Source organism: Sminthopsis crassicaudata, chromosome 1, assembly GCF_048593235.1.
Source record: "Sminthopsis crassicaudata isolate SCR6 chromosome 1, ASM4859323v1, whole genome shotgun sequence".
Classification (NCBI taxonomy): Eukaryota; Metazoa; Chordata; class Mammalia; order Dasyuromorphia; family Dasyuridae; genus Sminthopsis; species Sminthopsis crassicaudata.
Window position 1 is genome coordinate 62,239,411 of NC_133617.1, and position 16,702 is coordinate 62,256,112.

At 37.6% G+C, this 16,702-nt stretch overlaps 2 protein-coding genes across 3 annotated transcripts in view; one reads left to right on the forward strand and one right to left on the reverse strand.

Annotated features, from left to right (window-relative positions):
• MAU2 (MAU2 sister chromatid cohesion factor) overlaps positions 1 to 10,089 on the reverse strand; it is a 67,105-nt gene extending 57,016 nt beyond the window's left edge. The window contains exon 1 of the mRNA XM_074307008.1: positions 9,707 to 10,089. Coding sequence (XP_074163109.1) covers positions 9,707 to 10,045 — 339 coding nt within the window. The 5' untranslated portion in view covers positions 10,046 to 10,089. The remainder of the gene's footprint in view (positions 1 to 9,706) is intronic.
• A 15-nt stretch (positions 10,090 to 10,104) lies between these two features.
• The window catches only part of SUGP1 (SURP and G-patch domain containing 1), a 37,224-nt gene continuing 30,626 nt past the window's right edge, over positions 10,105 to 16,702 (forward strand). The window contains exon 1 of one of the 2 annotated variants that reach the window (XM_074306986.1): positions 10,105 to 10,448. In XM_074306986.1, coding sequence (XP_074163087.1) covers positions 10,427 to 10,448 — 22 coding nt within the window. In that variant the 5' untranslated portion in view covers positions 10,105 to 10,426. Of the gene's footprint in view, positions 10,449 to 14,990; positions 15,080 to 16,702 lie in introns of those variants that run through there. The other variant, XM_074306994.1, reaches the window with a different exon arrangement.

Here is a 16,702-nt window from a genome sequence, read left to right on the forward strand (position 1 = left end):
TGTCAAGAACAGCTGAGAAACATGTAGAGTTGTATCTAATGTAAGACATGTAAATGATGTTATCCCTGCCTTTTTTACGTCAATTGAAACATGTTAAAATTTTGCTCTGATTTCCTATTTAACTCTGTGTGGATTTCTGTTTTAAATATGTAAATATATGAATGAATAATTTATCAATGGATTTTGCTTTTTAATCCAGCTTATTTTTCTCTTTTATTTTTTGGATGAAATTATCTTTATTATATATACTTTATTGTATATAATGTATATAAATTTATATACACTTTGTTGACAGATATAGTGGAACACAGCTATAATCACTACACCAGAGAGGCTAAAGCTAGTGTACTGCATTAGGTTGATAATTATGTGATAAACTGACTGGGTGCACACAATTAGTCTGTCATTGATATAGTGAATTCCTGATAGTGACCAACAGTGGGCTCAGGCCTGCCAGTAGCCATTGTACTTCTAGTCTGGGTGAGGTAGAGGAACCAATCTTTATTACTTTTAAAATTAAGACAAATCGAATATAAGAGATGTTATTAAAAAAAATTACTCATGCATATATACTGTCAAAAATTTATTAAAAAATTAAATAAAATTAAGCCAAATCTAATCAGAGAAATGCAAATCAAGACAACTCTGAGATACCACTACACACCTGTCAGATTGGCTAAGATGCCAAGAAAAAATAATGATGAATGTTGGAGGGGATGTGGGAAAACTGGGACACTGATGCATTGTTGGTGGAAGTGTGAATGAATCCAACCATTCTGGAGAGCAATCTGGAATTGTGTCCAAAAAGTTATCAAACTGTGGTATAGATTGCAGAAGCAAATTTCAGTATGAAGTTTAAAAAAAAAATCAGAACTATCCAAAGGTGGAACTGTTGCCTCATTAAGGGAGCAAGTGCTTCAATATTAGAGGACTTCAAGCAAAAGCTTGATTATTTATTTATCTTTTAGGGAAGAACCTTGTGTAGGTGTGGGTTGAATTAGATGGTTTATGAGATTCTTTCTGATTCTTTAATTTTATGACAAGAATGACTAAGCCATTTATATTAGAAAAACAATGAAAAAAATTCCATCTATGTCAATAAACATTTATTAAGTGCTTACTATGTGCCAGACAATGAATTTGATATGGAGAGCCCACTGAGCCACTTTCTCAAAACATAAACAAGTATTATGGATAATGAACAAAGTCCAGAACTGAATATGAAGATAAAATCAGGTTGGATTGGGAAAAAATCTCAATAATCCCAATCAGCTTTCTATTGCTTTATATTTTAATAATTGATATTTTCCTGATAATTCTATTTAAATGAAAACCATGGACAAGTTTGAATTCAAAAAAACAAAAATGACAAAATACAAAAAAGAACTGAAAGACACACAGTAGGCAGAATTAGAATCTTATTTTCTAGGTAATGACTAGAAAATAAGAGCACAGTAAAAGATAAAGGACATGAATAAGCAGAAAAAGAGAGCACAGGTTGTCCAAGTGGCAAAAATGGATAGCACAAATGGCACACTAATATTCCCAACATATTAGCATATATATTAGCATGAAAGCTAAATCTACTATGAAGGATTTATGGACTAAGTAGTTGTGTGACCCTATTTTTTCTTTCCATACTTTCATTATCTGCTATCAGTGCATTAACTCTTATTAACACACACTTTAACTTCCTGCTTTTGTATGTTGTCAGCTGAGAAATCAAATAAAAATAATAGTGTATACTTCTAGAATAATTTTGACAAAATGCTTTATGTACCTTATTTAATTAGTTATAACTACCTTGTGAGTTGAGCTAGGCAGGTTATTATCTATATAAGCTTTCATTTATAAATATGGGAAAGGTCAAGAAAATTAAAGGACATACAACTATCAGGTGGTAGAACTAGAGAATAAACACTGATTTTTTGATTACTATAGAGAGCATATATATTAACATGTAATATTGATACTATGTAATTACCTAAATTCAGAGTCACTAAGGCTTAACAATACCTGGTATTTTTATATAGTGCTCCGATATCTTTTTGCCTCATTTGATCCTCCAACAATTCCTGTGTTGCAGTTTAATATAAGTATTATTTCCCCATTTTACAAATTAGAAAATTGAGGGTAAATGACAACCATTATGTCTGCAGTGGAATCTGAACCTCTCCTAACTAAGCTTCCAGCTACACTATGCTAAATAAGGATTTATGTCTTCATTCAGACAGTAAATATCTCTTCCAATGAATAATAGGAAAGAAAAGCATGTTCTTTTGATGCACTTAGGCAACTTTTTTTAAGGGACTATTTGTGAATCCATAGTAATTTTCCAATAATTAAGTTTACTGGCTCAGTTTGATTAAGGCAATTGCTCATTCAGTGATTAAAGCTATCTAAAAAAGAAATGAGGCAAATAATGGCCTTTTTTTTTTTTTTTTTTAATCGAGTCCAAAAATAAAATTTAATCTGGGAGGGGAAGACTCTCATGGTTTCTGGTGAAAACAGAAAAAATTTCTATATAAATTGTGGATAAGGTATATCAAATGCAAATGAAGCTTGAGACTGTTAAAAATAAAGAAAAGAGTGCATATTATGAATGATGCATTTAAGTACATCATTAAGAGACTTTAAAAATCCTAGGGCCTAGAAACCATGTTGAAAAGTGTAAAGTTATATTATCAACAAGAAATATATAGAATCTTATCAGCAAGATAAATAATTTAGATCTATACAATGTTTTGTTTCCTACAGAAATAGAGCTGGAATAATCTATAAAAGAAAAGGTAAAGAACATAGTTCAAGTTGAAGAAATGCTTGAAAGGTTTTAGATGCAGGTGATTAAATGCAAAAGAAACAGAAATTTTACAACTCAGGGAAAAGGAACAGACTGTTGGGCTAGACAACATTATCCAGAAAGAGTAATGTGCAATTAGTCATTCAATAAATACTTATTTAAGCACTCAGTATTGTGCCAGACTTTATGTATTGGAAATAGAAAGACAAAAATGAAACAATCTTAGGTCTTAAGAAATTCATTCTACTGGAAAAGGACAGTAATAAGTTTTCACCTAGCTGTACTACTTTGAGACTTCTCTAACTCTTACCACCATAACCTTATGTCCAAATGCTCACTTTCTTTTTTGTGTTTTGTTTTCCCCATTAGACTGTAAGTTCCTTTTGGACAGGGACTGTCTTTTTTTTTTTTTAATTTGTATTCCCAGTGCTTGGCAGCTAATGACAACATTGCTGGGCCAGGAGTTGGAAGGTCGAGTTAAAATCTAGCTTCAAATACTGCTAGCTATATGACTCTTGGCATAAACCCCGTTTGCTTCAGTTTCCTCATCTATAAAATGAGCTGGAGAAGAAAATGGCAAACCACTCCAAAAAAGAAACCTCAAAAAGACTGAAAAAATGATTAACCAGTAACAATTCCTGGAACTTAGCACAGTCCCTGGAACACAAGGACTAAATGTTTACTGATATTTATAAAACAATGGGCATATACATGCATATATACACATATATACACATCTGGTTAACTAGAGGGTTGGCCACCAGATTGTTGCTATTAATTTTTTCAACCAATGAATTATCATGAAGACCATTTACCATAATATAAAGGGCATACTCATATCCATCTTTATGATGATAACTATCATATATGTTTGTATGTATCTATATCTATCTGTATTTGTACAAACATACATGTATATCTGAAAGCATAAAGTACGTATAAAAATATAAACTGAGCTTCAGTCCCATCCATTGGATATTTCAAAATGGACATATTGGAGGCATTCCAAAGTAACATATCTAAAACAAAATATCTTTTCCTTTTAAGCCCTCCTCTCTTCTAAGTTTCTCTATTTTTATCAAAAGTACTCCCATTTTTCAAGACTCTCAGGATTATAACATTGGCATTATCCTGAACTCATTCCCTCTTCACTCCTACATATAGTCAATTGCCAGTTTTTCCTTTTTCAACCCTCACAATATCACATTGTAGCCCTTTTTTTCAAGTCACACTTCAAGTACCACTTCAGGTAACAGATCAGTTGAGAGCCTCATCATTTCTTGCCTCTATTATGGCAGCAGTATCTGATCAAGTTGATCTACTCTAGTGCATTTTACAAATGGCTACCAAAGTAATTTTCTTCCAAGCCAAATCTAACCACAAGTCTCTGCTACTCAATCAACTTCAGTGACTTCCTATTCCCTTGATGGTAAAATACAAAATTTCTATGTTTAGCTTTTAAAATATTACATAACTTATTCCCAACCTATCTTTCAAAATTCTTCTTAGCATTCAAGAAATAGCTTAGACATCACTTCTCCTATGAAGCTTCCTTGAAACTTCCTGGCTATAAAAAGTGTTTTCTCCCTTTTCAAATTTTCCTACACAACTATGTATCCTTTCTGTACCCTCATTTACATTATCTTGTATTAGAATTATGTATGCTGTGGGCCTTAATCCTTTTATATAAATTGTAAACATCCAGTGGGTAGAAACAGTGTTACTTTCAGTATGGGAATGTGGACAAGTACTTCCAAAAATGGCATCTTCATTTGAAAACTTTCTTCATTATTCTATTTACTAATGCCTTCCTTTCTAAAAATTTAACTTGTATATGTTTATTTATGTGTATTTTGTCTCCTCAACAGAATGTGAGCTCCTTGAGGGCAGAGAGTGTTCTTTTGTCTTTTTTGTCTCCAGAACAATATCTAGCATGTAATAGATCTTTGTTAATTGTCTGAAAATGAATTATGAATTTCTGGACAATGACTTAAAATGTAGCAATGGCAGGCCCCTGAACAGGAATGTAGTGGATCTAACAAAGATTAGTAAGAATGATTTGGATACACACAAGAAACTAAATTTTTTTTTTTTGTAGTTATGTAGAAAAGAGTATGCATCAGTCTAAGATAGAAAAATTTGTTAAGACAGCTAATGCTGAATGTGAAATGAAGCTGACATGGAAAACTAAAGATAACGTGGTTTTCTTCCTTTAACTATAATGGGAGAAAAGAAGTTCAAAGAAGGCAGAGGATTGGACTAGAGAAATGAATTAATGGTAATTTTTGTTTTGCATTTTCTGTTAAGAATAATGATCCTTTATACTGGAAAGGACAAAACAAAGACCACAATAAGGAGCCAATATTCAACATTGAATAGGGAGCAAATAAAAAAGCTCCTAAGAGCCCTTGATATGTTGAAGCCACCTGACCCATGCATACTACATATGAAGTCTGGGAAGATCTGGTTGACATGATGGCTATCATTGCCAGGGACTTTAAAATATCATGGAGATCAAGAGAAGTACTATATGACAGGAAAGAGGCAAATGCCTCTAATTTCAGAAAAAAGGTGAGGGTAGACATTATAAAATGGTGAGACTGACCCATGGATGTAAGCCTGTCAATTACCATTAACCTGACTTTACCAAGATAGTTTTACTGGGGTCCAACTGATGCACAATACATCTTCTTGGAGCCATAGATGAAAGTTGGATGAAGATGGACACCAAAGGTTGATGAACAGCTCTCAAAAGTTCAACTAGTTAAAGCACTTGTCTAGTAAACAGGAGATCCTGGGTCTGTGGAGCTCCAACTCTCTGGGATGTATGGGATATTCAGGGAAGAGGAATATCTCTATCAAAAAGCATAACGAGAGGTGGTATAGTCTTTGTCACTGTAAAATCTTTAAACAAGGGCTGGATGACCATGTTTTATGTTTTAGAGGAGATGGCTGCTTAAATACAGGTTAGCCTTTGAGGTTCTCTCTAATTCATAATCTCTTTGAATTGAGTTGATGTTATTTTATTGTTTTCCTAATAGTAAACAATTCTTGTATTCCTGATATGAATTCCACATGGTCAAACGAATAATATTTCTATATTTTATCACACACACACAAAATACATTCATGCTGAATCAGCAATATTGGTTTACACTTACATCACCAAGTAACTTATGTATAATATGTACAATGTATATAATATGCACAATAAAGTATACACCTTTAAGATCACAAAATATTTAGCCAGAAACCCTATATGATGCTAAGAATTTAGATAACACTGCCAACTGTCAAAATAACGAGCAACAAAACCAGGTTAAAAAAAAAGCCACCATATGTCTCTTCTTATGAAATGTATTTGCTTTGAGATTCATAAAAATCTGGGAAATAAGCCAACAGTTAGGTGGACACAGGTGTTAGTCAAATTTAAATCTTGGTAGAATTAGATCACACCTCTGGAATACATAAGTATTGTAATGTTCTCTCTAAAAAGCAATGTTCTCTGTTGAGGTTTTTCTTGGAGTCTCTGGAGGCAGCCTTTGTTTCAGTTCAATAATCACCACAAGTACAGCCAGGTGTTAAAGTCCAAATCCTTTATTGCCTCTTTCAAAGTTTTGTCTCCTTCACTTGGGCCTCAGCTAGTTTTCTTAGAGGCCTGTATCTCTCCTTGCTTCCGAGAGCCTGAACTCCTGCCGTCAGTCCTTTGCCTTCTCTGCTTCTGCTTGTGCTTCAGCTTCCAGCCACTACAAAGGTGAAGTAATCTGTCTCAGCCTCCCAGAGCTTCTCCCTTATATGCTTGGCACTGAGTATAAACCAATCATTATATCACTAGGAAACCATTATTTGTTGCAGGATTGAATCAATGCTAAACTAGATTTAATCATTGTCTCACCAATTCCACTTAGTATCTTGTTTCTGGCCCATAACATCTTGTAGGATTAAATCAATCATACTGAACCTTGCTAAATTACTATTATCTCTACCAATTCCACTGACTTATTAGTACCTTGTAAGAATCCTTTGTTTCAAGTTCTGGCCCATAACAGAATATCATAGTTTCAACTTCAAGAGAATGCCCCAGAAGGAAGGAAAATACCCAGGACTACTTTGACAAATGCCTTATAACACGTAGCAAATTTCTCTCCTTCCCCACCCATAGAGGTTGTTAGAAATTCTGAAACTCAACTGAACAATTATAGTTACTAATGAAATTCCTTTTACTATGACTTAGACCTGGCCAATATGATCAAGCAGATGGAAAACATCAATATTTTTAAAATGATAGGAAAACTATATTAAAAAACCAAAATGACTTATGAGGAGGCAAGAAAAGCAAAAGACAATGAAAATAATAATCACAGATACTAATAGAGTTAAGAGCAAAACTATATTTGATGCTCTCTTCCTGTCTAAATTTGTACATATTTTGCAAGTCCTCATCTATCAATACCTTAGTAGAATGTATAGTAGCAGAATTAATAGAATTCTCCCCTTGAGGGCAGGGAATATTTCTGTATCCCTAGTACCTACCACAGTGCCTTGGACTCAAACATCTGCTAAACTTTTTATTCCAATGTGCAAGGAATTGTGCTAAGCACTGTCCATACAGAGAAAAAAAAAAAAAAAAAAAAGTTAATTACAGATAGGATCTTATATTCTACTTGGGGAAAGGGGAGGAATAACATACATTTTATAAATGGAGGAAGACTGATTCTTACAGATTTTTTAGTGTAATAGGAGAAAACTGTTTTGAACTTGGTCATATAGTCCAGATATTTCATTTTACAGATGAGTAAAATGAGGCTCAGGAAAGTTAAGTAACTTGCCTAAGGTCATAAAGATACTTTGTAAATTATAAAATACTTGAGGTCAGTTATTATTAAAGCATTTTATGAATATAAACTGTAATTTTACATTTAAAGTGGATGAGGTTTGTGGTAAAGTACTTCAAACACCAATTAGAAATATTCCTTCCTTGCAGTTAACACTCAGAAGTCATTTAATCCAACTCCCCTCTTTTTTCAGATGAGGGATGTGAGGCCTATGGAGGTTAAGTGACCCACCCCAAATCACACACCTCCTAAGTCTCTGAGGCAGGGGTTGAACCTACATCTTACTCCTAGGTCAGTACTCTTTCCATCGTACCAAGCTGCCTAGCAACCATCAATGTCATTGCAAGAGTAAGATTTTCCAGAAATGTCTGGCTTTCTTTTGAAAGCTCTATTATCATTACCTGCAGCAGTGAAATACAGAAATATAAGGACTCAGGATCTCATCTCAGCTAAGTCACTCGTTAAGAATAGGGATTTCTCAATTCCAATTGATCAATGATGGACAGAATCAGCTACACCCAGAGAAGGAACATGTAAACTGTTAGCATTATTTTTGTTTTTCTCTCCAGGTTATTTTTACCTTCCAAATCCAATTCTTCCTTTGCAACAACAAAATTTGGTTCTGCACACATATATTGTACCTAGAATATACTATAAGATATTTAACATGTATGGGACTGCCTGCCATCTAGGGGAGGGGATGGAGGGAAGGAGGAGAAAATCTGAAACAGAAGTGAGTGCAAGGGATAATATTGTAAAAAATTACCTATGCATATGTACTGTCAAAAAAGTTATAAAATAAAAAATAAAAAGAATAGGGATTTCAACTGTGACCCTCAATTTACAAATCTATAAAATGAGACAATAAACTGTATTATCTTCCTCACAGCTGGAGGAAAATCTTTTGTAAATTTTATAGTGCTAAATAAATGCAAGTTAATATTACCAAAGAAAAACAAATGAAATTTTACCCAAAAATCTTCCTTTGTTTAATCAATGTTAAACTAGTATCTTTATTTTACATACAATACCAACTAAGCATTTAGTACAGTAGCAAGTACGATCTAAGTAACCAATCTGGTGGCAAACTATCTACAGGGATGTAGTACAGTGTTACTGTTACTAGAAACAACTTTACAACTGTGATAATATTAAACACATAGCAATGGCCACTATACCAATTACTTTTCCAAACTAGGACTGTGACAGTCAAAGCAAGAGGGAAAGGGAAATACAGTTAAGTTAAAAAGTGAAATCAACACCTGCAACTAGGAAGGCCATTGGAACAGTCCCTGTCTCTCACCGCAGCCAGTTCCTCTGGTCACCTTATGTCTGACATTCCTCCCCCCAGCCCCTGTCATCCTGGGATTGCCTCCCTCCTGTCACTTACACCGCGGCTCCCCCTCTTAACTCATTTCAGCTCGGGAGTGTTTGTTTGGTTGGTTTTTTGGTCACCTTAGACCGGGATTTCACCCTCCAGTTAGCTCTCCTCCCATGATTCCAGTCTGGGGAGTCCTCCCCTGTCATTTTGGTCCTCATTCAGATCACCTCAATCCTGGCTCCTCTCCTCCTACGACATCACCACAGCTCCCGAGTCCTCCCTTTTCTGTCAGCTGATGCCACGCTTTAAGCCCATCCTTAATCTCCTCTCAGTTTCCTCAGCCTGAGGGCTCCCCCTTTCAGTGACTTAAGTCTTCTTCCTTCTATTATTTCAGCTCAGAGTGCCCCCCACTCCTGTCATTTCAGGCTAGGATCCCCTCCTCCCGGCACCTCAGCCCGGGGTTCCCCCTTTCTGTCCCCTCAGTCTAGGAGTCCCCCCTCCTGTCACGTCAGCCCAAGCTCTCTGCCTTCTGTCACTTCAGTCTGGGGGTCCTCCTTCTGCCACGGCAGTCACGAGAGATCTCCCACCTGTCACCTCAACTCAGGCCTTTCCTCCCGGTCCAGCCCCCCTCCCCCCGCCCCAGACTTGGCCTAGCTGCGGGGCTATTGGCGCCGGGGCCGCGGCGGCGCCGGCGGCACGACTGCAGCCCCATTCGCCCCGCCACGCCGCGATCCCAGAATTTTTCCTTACCGCCTTCTCGAGGTGGCTGCGGGCTAGTTCGCTGTTCTTAGTGTGGTGATAAAGCACGGAGCCAAGTTGCAGGTGCGTGCGGGCCTCGATGCGCTGCGGAGGCTTGAAGGGAAACACCGCCTGCAGGCAGTGTACGCACAGTCGGATCTTGGGCGGGCTGGACGTGCGGAAGTGCTCGGCAAAGCCCAACAGAGCCAGGTACCACGACTCCGAGGCCTCGGCCTGGGCCGCTTGGGCCGCCTGAGCCGCCATCTTGGGCCGCACAACAACAACCGGCCGCCGAACTATGTTGGGGGAGGGGGCGCCGGACGGAAGCCACGGTGGTTCTCGCGAGAACATGATGAGGCATTCGTGAGAATTCCTCCCTAACTCCCTCGCGCGCGCGGCTCCTCATGGGAGTTGTAGGCTGCCGCGGGAAGAGAGCGCAATCGGGAAGGGGTGACTTTCAGAGCAACCACAAGGTTTTCCCTCCCTTACAGAGGACGAGTCCGAAGCCGCCCTGAGGCCAGAGTGAGCCCAACGCTTTAAGAGCTCTTTTATAGTGACCCTCTCGAGGGGTCTCGGAGGCACGGACTACACATCCCAGTAGGCTGTGCGCAACATAACAGCTCCCCCCCTTATCATCTTTCCCTCCCCCTCTTCAGGCTCTCCACGCACACATACACATCCCCGCCCTCCTTAGGGTGGGGCGCGGTGCACTGTGGGATTGAGGACCTCAAGATGGACAGTCGGGATGTTGCAGGTAACAGCCTTTTTCTCCGTCCCCCTCCGTGACGCTTCGCTATCTTCTAGAGGCACAACACAGGCGGGCCTCCCGCGCAGCCTCTGGTCTTCTGGCCGCGTCGCTGGGGCTGGATACCGAAGCACTTCTTCGAGAACCCTCCTCCCCCAAGCCCAGGTCTTCTCAGCAGTCGGCGGGGGCGGGTCGAGGCCGGGCGGGGGCGGCGGCGCCTCCCTGGTTGCGACCGCTCCTAGCCCCGTATCCTCCTGGGCCGCGAGGCTTGGCGGGGCAGCCTGGGAACCAGGAGTTGGTCAGGAAATCCTGCCCCGCTAACCAGCCTTGCAGCAGTCCTACCCCAGTGCTGGCGAATTCAGCTGGAAGGGGCCACCCGAGTCACTTCCTGCGGGAAGCCTTCCAAGTCCTATTGTAAACTGCGCTCGCCCCTCTTCTCTCCCTCTTTTCCTCCTCCTCTTATTTCACGTTTACCGTCTCTCTCCTTGGCTTCTCCCTTCCCCTAGGAGAGTATAACCTTCTAGAAGGCCAGGACGCCTGGCACATGGCTGCTGCTTAATTTGCTGGGTTGGATTGAATTGTATCTTGTCTCTTCCCCGAGACGGGGGACTGACTTGCCTGAAATCATACATCAGTAAAAGAGCAAAGACTCAAAATATGCTTCTCTGCCACCCTGATGTAGGAGGAGGAGCACTGAATTTGGAAACAGAAAGCTTCTAGTGCATTCTAGTGCTATCTCTACTTTGACTCAATTTCTTTATCTGTGAAATGGGAACATTTTCTTCTTTTTTGAGGCAGGGACTTTGACGATTTTTGATTGTGTAATTATAAGCCAGTAACTTAACTTTTCCAATATCTATAAAACATAAAATGTCTTAAAACAGTTATTGAGAGACTTAAAATAATGTGTGATTAAGTATTTTGCAAACTTTAGAGTGTCACACAAATGTCAACTGTGATTATGACTTGTAAACTTTGTAGCACTGGTAATATTTCTGTGCCAAGCATAACGCCCTCTTCTCTAATACTTGAACTGGCATCTAAAAGACTTGGTCAGAGGTTCCAATTTACCTTTGTTTTAGTAGAGCCCTTTTAAGGGTAGGTCCACCCAAGCTTGTTGGAAATAATGATTTTCTAAACTGATGCTCTTCTAGACAATACTTAGTGTGTAATCACTTACTCCACTGATACCACAGATTGCTTTACTCCTTTTCTCAAACTGTGATTTTTGTGTTCCCATAGAATTTCCAAAAGAAAATCCATTCTGTGTTGTGGGCTTTTTCTAGGTCTTTATAAATTTGTGTTTTATTTTGTGATCAGTGCCTACAGTAATGTTTCAAGGTACATAATGTTTCAACGTTTACAGAGTCTTTAATCCACTTTGGGAAAGAAGAAATGTTAATATTTCCCACTTAAGAGAAAACTGAGGATCAAAAAATTTGTGACTTGCCCCATGGTTAGTAACTGAATTAAATATTAGAGTCATGCATCATCTTGGCTTTAAAGCAGCAGGTTCAGTGGAAAGAGTTTTGATTTTGGTTCAGATGTTGTTTTTTTTTTTTTTTTTTTAAGATGTGCGTATTTAAAGTTTTGCTGCTTGTGACCTAGGGCAAGTCACTTAACATAGGATTCTTTTCTTTTTTTTTTTTTTTAATGAGAAGGGATTGGCCTAGACAACCTCTTCTAAGTTTCTTTTCAGCTCTAAAAATCCTATTTTCTCAGATGACATTTAAATTTGTTCTCCATTCTTCTATTTCCATGCAGATTTATTTTCCTCATTCTTGTTCTTAGAAAAATAGACAATCTGGGCCTGTTAAAATATGAATCTGTCAAGTAGGATCATCAGTTCAGAAGTGAAATGCTGTACAGAATTTATTTAGTTTTTGAACTACTTGGGAAAGAATGTTCTATAATGAGTCTAGAAAGGCAGGCTGAAACTTAATAGTTAAGAACTCCAAATTTCCAACAAAGGAATTTATATTTTATTCTAGAATGAAGAAGTGAGGTTGTTTTTCAATGATCTGCTTTTTCATTACCCTATTTGGGAGTTTTGTTGGCAAAGATAGTAGAGTGGTTTGCCATTTTCTTCTCCAATTCATTTATTGAGGAAGCTGCTGTGAACAGTTAAGTGACTTGCCTAGGGTCATGCAGTTGCTCCAAGAGAAGTGAGCTACTGGAACTTTTTGAACAGGGGACACGGCATTTAGGGATATCAACTTTGGCAACTTTGTAGAGGATAGATTGTTAGTAAGCTCCTCGTATCTGGTAATTTTAGTAAAAATGTGAGTAACCGCAACAAAAGCAAACTGATTCTCTGAAGAAGATAACGGTTATGAATAATGCCACTGTGATATTCTTGAGATAAAAAAGACGATTTTTTAATTGATACTCAGGGCTACTGTAGTTAAGCAGCTACATTGGGCCTACTTGTAGGGAGTGCGATGGACTGATGGTAAATCATTACCCTCTTGGACAGTAAAGGAATGTTAATTGCTTTATGGGATTCAACTTCCTCTTATAATTTTTTTCCCCCTGAGGCAATTGAGGTTAAGTGACTTGCCCAGAATCACATAGTTAGGATTGTTAAATGTCTGAGGCCAGATTTGAACTCAGGTCCTCCTGACTTTTAGGACTGGTGCTCTATCCACTGCACCACTTAGTTGCCCCTTTCCTTTTATAATCTTGACTAGAAAAATCAGAACAACCAAAATCCAGATCTTTCTTTTTAGGGGAGATAAAGCAATCCCTAATTTCTCTGGAACTTACAAAAACTGAAGAATTGTCTTTAAGAAAGGAGGATCTGTTTAAGCTGGTCTGTTTAAAAACAACAAACTAGTCCCAAGTTAAATTGGTTAGCTAGCAAATGCTCCTGGGGCTAGTAGTGATTCTATTCCCTTTTAACCATGCCTCTTATGTCAATTAAAAGTGGGAGAGACTACCAGATGATAGCCATTATAAAAATTAGTATGCCATGAAATATTAATTTCTTATACTAGGATGTGCTATTATTGTATCATAGAAAGAAAACTATATTTGAAGTCAGGAGATCTGAGTTTGAAACCTGGCTCTGTCACTATCATTACGTGTATGACCTTGGACAAGTCAGCTTCTCTTCCGTTTTTTAAATCCATCTTTAAAGTTCATGTCCAGCCTGTATGGAGTAAGAAACTGGAGTAGATGACTTCTAAGCTTCATGATTGATTACATCTTTTATATTCTAAAAGTATATGCTTTTCTCAGTGATAGCCTTAATTATTCAAAGATGAGAAATTAAAAGGTACCTGCTTTTTTTCTTTGTAGAGGGAGGGACATTACAATAGTGGAATACTGTTGGTATCAGACTTTTAAAATGTGTTACTAATCTGGTTTTTATTTTCCTTCCTCTTTTATATTTTTTGTTATAGGAATTGGGAAAGATAGATTAGGAAATGTAAGTGGTTAAAAAAAAACAAGATATCAATACAGCTTTCATTATCAAAAACAGAAAACTTCTTTTGTTAAAAATCTGGTGACTTTTAAAAAGATTTCCAAAAACAAGCATTGTTTAGGCAGTAGAAGTTTTTAGATTAAAAAGGAAATGTGGACTTTTTCTCTGACCCTTAACTCTTCAGCTTGGTAATCCAGAAAATACATAGCAAGAATAGCCCAAGACTTTGAAAGTGATTATTTTTAAACTAGAGAGGTAGGAGTACCCTTACTATTTTTTAGTTTTTAATTTTTTTCTAGTTATCCATATATATTAACTTTTAAAAACATTACTTTATGAATCATGTTGGGAGAGAAATATCAGAACAAAAGAGGAAAATCATATGAAAAAATGTACAAACCATGTGTGGATTTGCATTTAGTTTCCATAAATTTTTTTTTCTGGATACAGATGGTGTTTGCTATCCAAAGCTTATTGGGATTATATTGTCTTGGATCACTGAATTGCTGAGAGGGAGTCAGTCAGTGTATAATCTTGCTATTATTATATAATATATTCCTGATTCTCCTTGTTTCGCTCAGCATAAGTTCGTGTTAATCTTTCCAGGCCTTTCTAAAATCAGTTTGTTCATTTTCATATATCATATGAATATATCATGTATCATAATTTATTCAGTCATTCCTCAATTGATGGGCATCTACTCATTTTCCAATTCTTTGCCACCACAAAAACAGCTGCTACAAACATTTTGGTACATATGGGTTCTTTTCCTTCCTTTATGATTTCCTAATACCCAGTAGCAGAGTATTTTTACTTTTATAAAAAGGTTGTTTTAGGATAATAAAGTTTTTTTCTTTGAGAAGCAATAATATCTTATACTTAATACATTGTCTCTGAATATCTCTTATTCAGTAATTCTTCTCTACCTATATTATTGTAATAATTAAACTGTTCTATCTTCATTATTTATTTCCAATCAGTCTTCATACTACTGCCCAGTCTGCTTCCTAATATATCATTCTGTTCATGACACTTTTTTTACTCAAAAACCTTTAATGGCTCTTTGATCTCCATTGCTTAAAGAAAAAAAAAGTGTAAACTCATTTAAGTTTTTTTTTTTTATAAGGTGACGAAGCTACTTGTCCTGTTTGTTCTCATGCTGCTTCCCTTTGTGTAATTATTGGTCATCCAAATTGGACTGTTTTCTGAAGAGGTAAAATAGGCACTGGGAGTAAATATGAAATAGATTCAGGAGGACAATTGAGGGTAAAGATATTATATGAAAATAGCATAATAGAGATTCAGTTTTGTGACATGGATCAACCCTACAAACCATCTATCATAGGTACAAAGAAGTGCTATTTATTATGTGTGATGTGAATTAACACATTGGAGTTAGCAAAGAAAGAGGTTTTGATAGTGAACAAGGGGAAAGACAAATTTCTTGCTGAAACTCAAAATTAAGCAAGAGGAAGATGTCATTAAAGGGAATATACCATGAGGTAAGAGTATACCATTAACTGGCAGATTAAATTCATAAAGGAATGTAGCAGACTAACCCTAAAAGGGGACTAACAAGGAAAGAGAATTACACCATTGATTGACAGGCTAACCCTAAAAGGGACTTAGCACTTTAAAAGAGTTACCTATAACAAGGAGAAAGACACCCTGAAGAGGCAGGGATGGGGGTGGGAATGGGCATGGGCATGGGGTGGGAGAGAGGGAGAGGAAGGCAGGGAGAAGACATTGTGAGACAGGAGAATGCCATGGTGGGCGAACCCTAAGAGGGATTTAGCAAGGCTCTATATGAGTGGTCCTCAAACTTTTAAAGTAGGGGGCCAGTTCACTGTCCCTCAGACTGTTGGAGGGCTGGACTATAGTAAAAACAAAAGCTCACACTCTGTCTCTGCCCCTTAGTCCATTTGCCATAACCTGGCAGGCCACATAAACGTCCTCGGGGGCAGCATCTGGCCATAGGGCTGTAGTTTGAGAACTCACAATCTACATCATGAACCCATGTTTTATAAGGGAGTGGGAGAGTTGACATTATAACTTATCTTTCTGATTGGATATAGTAAGGTAGGGTTTCTAAAGATCCATACCTGGGATGGGACTGTCATTGAAAGTCCACTTGAAACAAAGACCTACTTAAAAACAAAAGGTACACTTAAGAATCCCATCAGTGGGGAGTATTATAATCCTATCTCTGCTTGCCTTTCTTTGCTTATGCTTAGCTACCCAAGATCTCATCAATCTGTTCCCTGTTTTCTTCTTGATTTCTGTTGTCTCTGTACCTTTGCTTATGCTTTTTAATCTATTTGGAGTGAATTCAATCTCAGTCACTAATAAAGGAAAGGGAAAAGATACTTCTAATGTAGGGAAGAAGCAAGCAAGAGAATATGTACAGATAAGGTTATATACAGAAAAGGCTTCCTATTGAAAGTGGAGTTTTAGTTGGAATTGCAAGGAAGCCAAGGAACCCAGTATTCAGAGATGATCTGGGAGAGAGTTCCAGTTTGTGGGGACATCCAGAAAAAATGCCTGGAGACAAGAAGAAGAGTGTTTTGTTCAAGGAACAATGAGGCTTGTGTCACTGTATTGAAGAGTAGATAGAGGGTGTCAATTGGATCAAACTGACTTTTAAATTGGCTTTTAAACCAGAACTGAACAGAATCAGGAATTAAACAGAAACTTAATTTCAAATTGAGGGAACTCCCTCTTATAAGTGAAGTTCTTAAGAAGGGAGGCTCATGGGGCATCTAGATGGTGCATTGTATAGAGCACCTGCTCTGAAGTCAGGAGGACCAGAATTGAAATCCAGTCAGGTCTTAACACT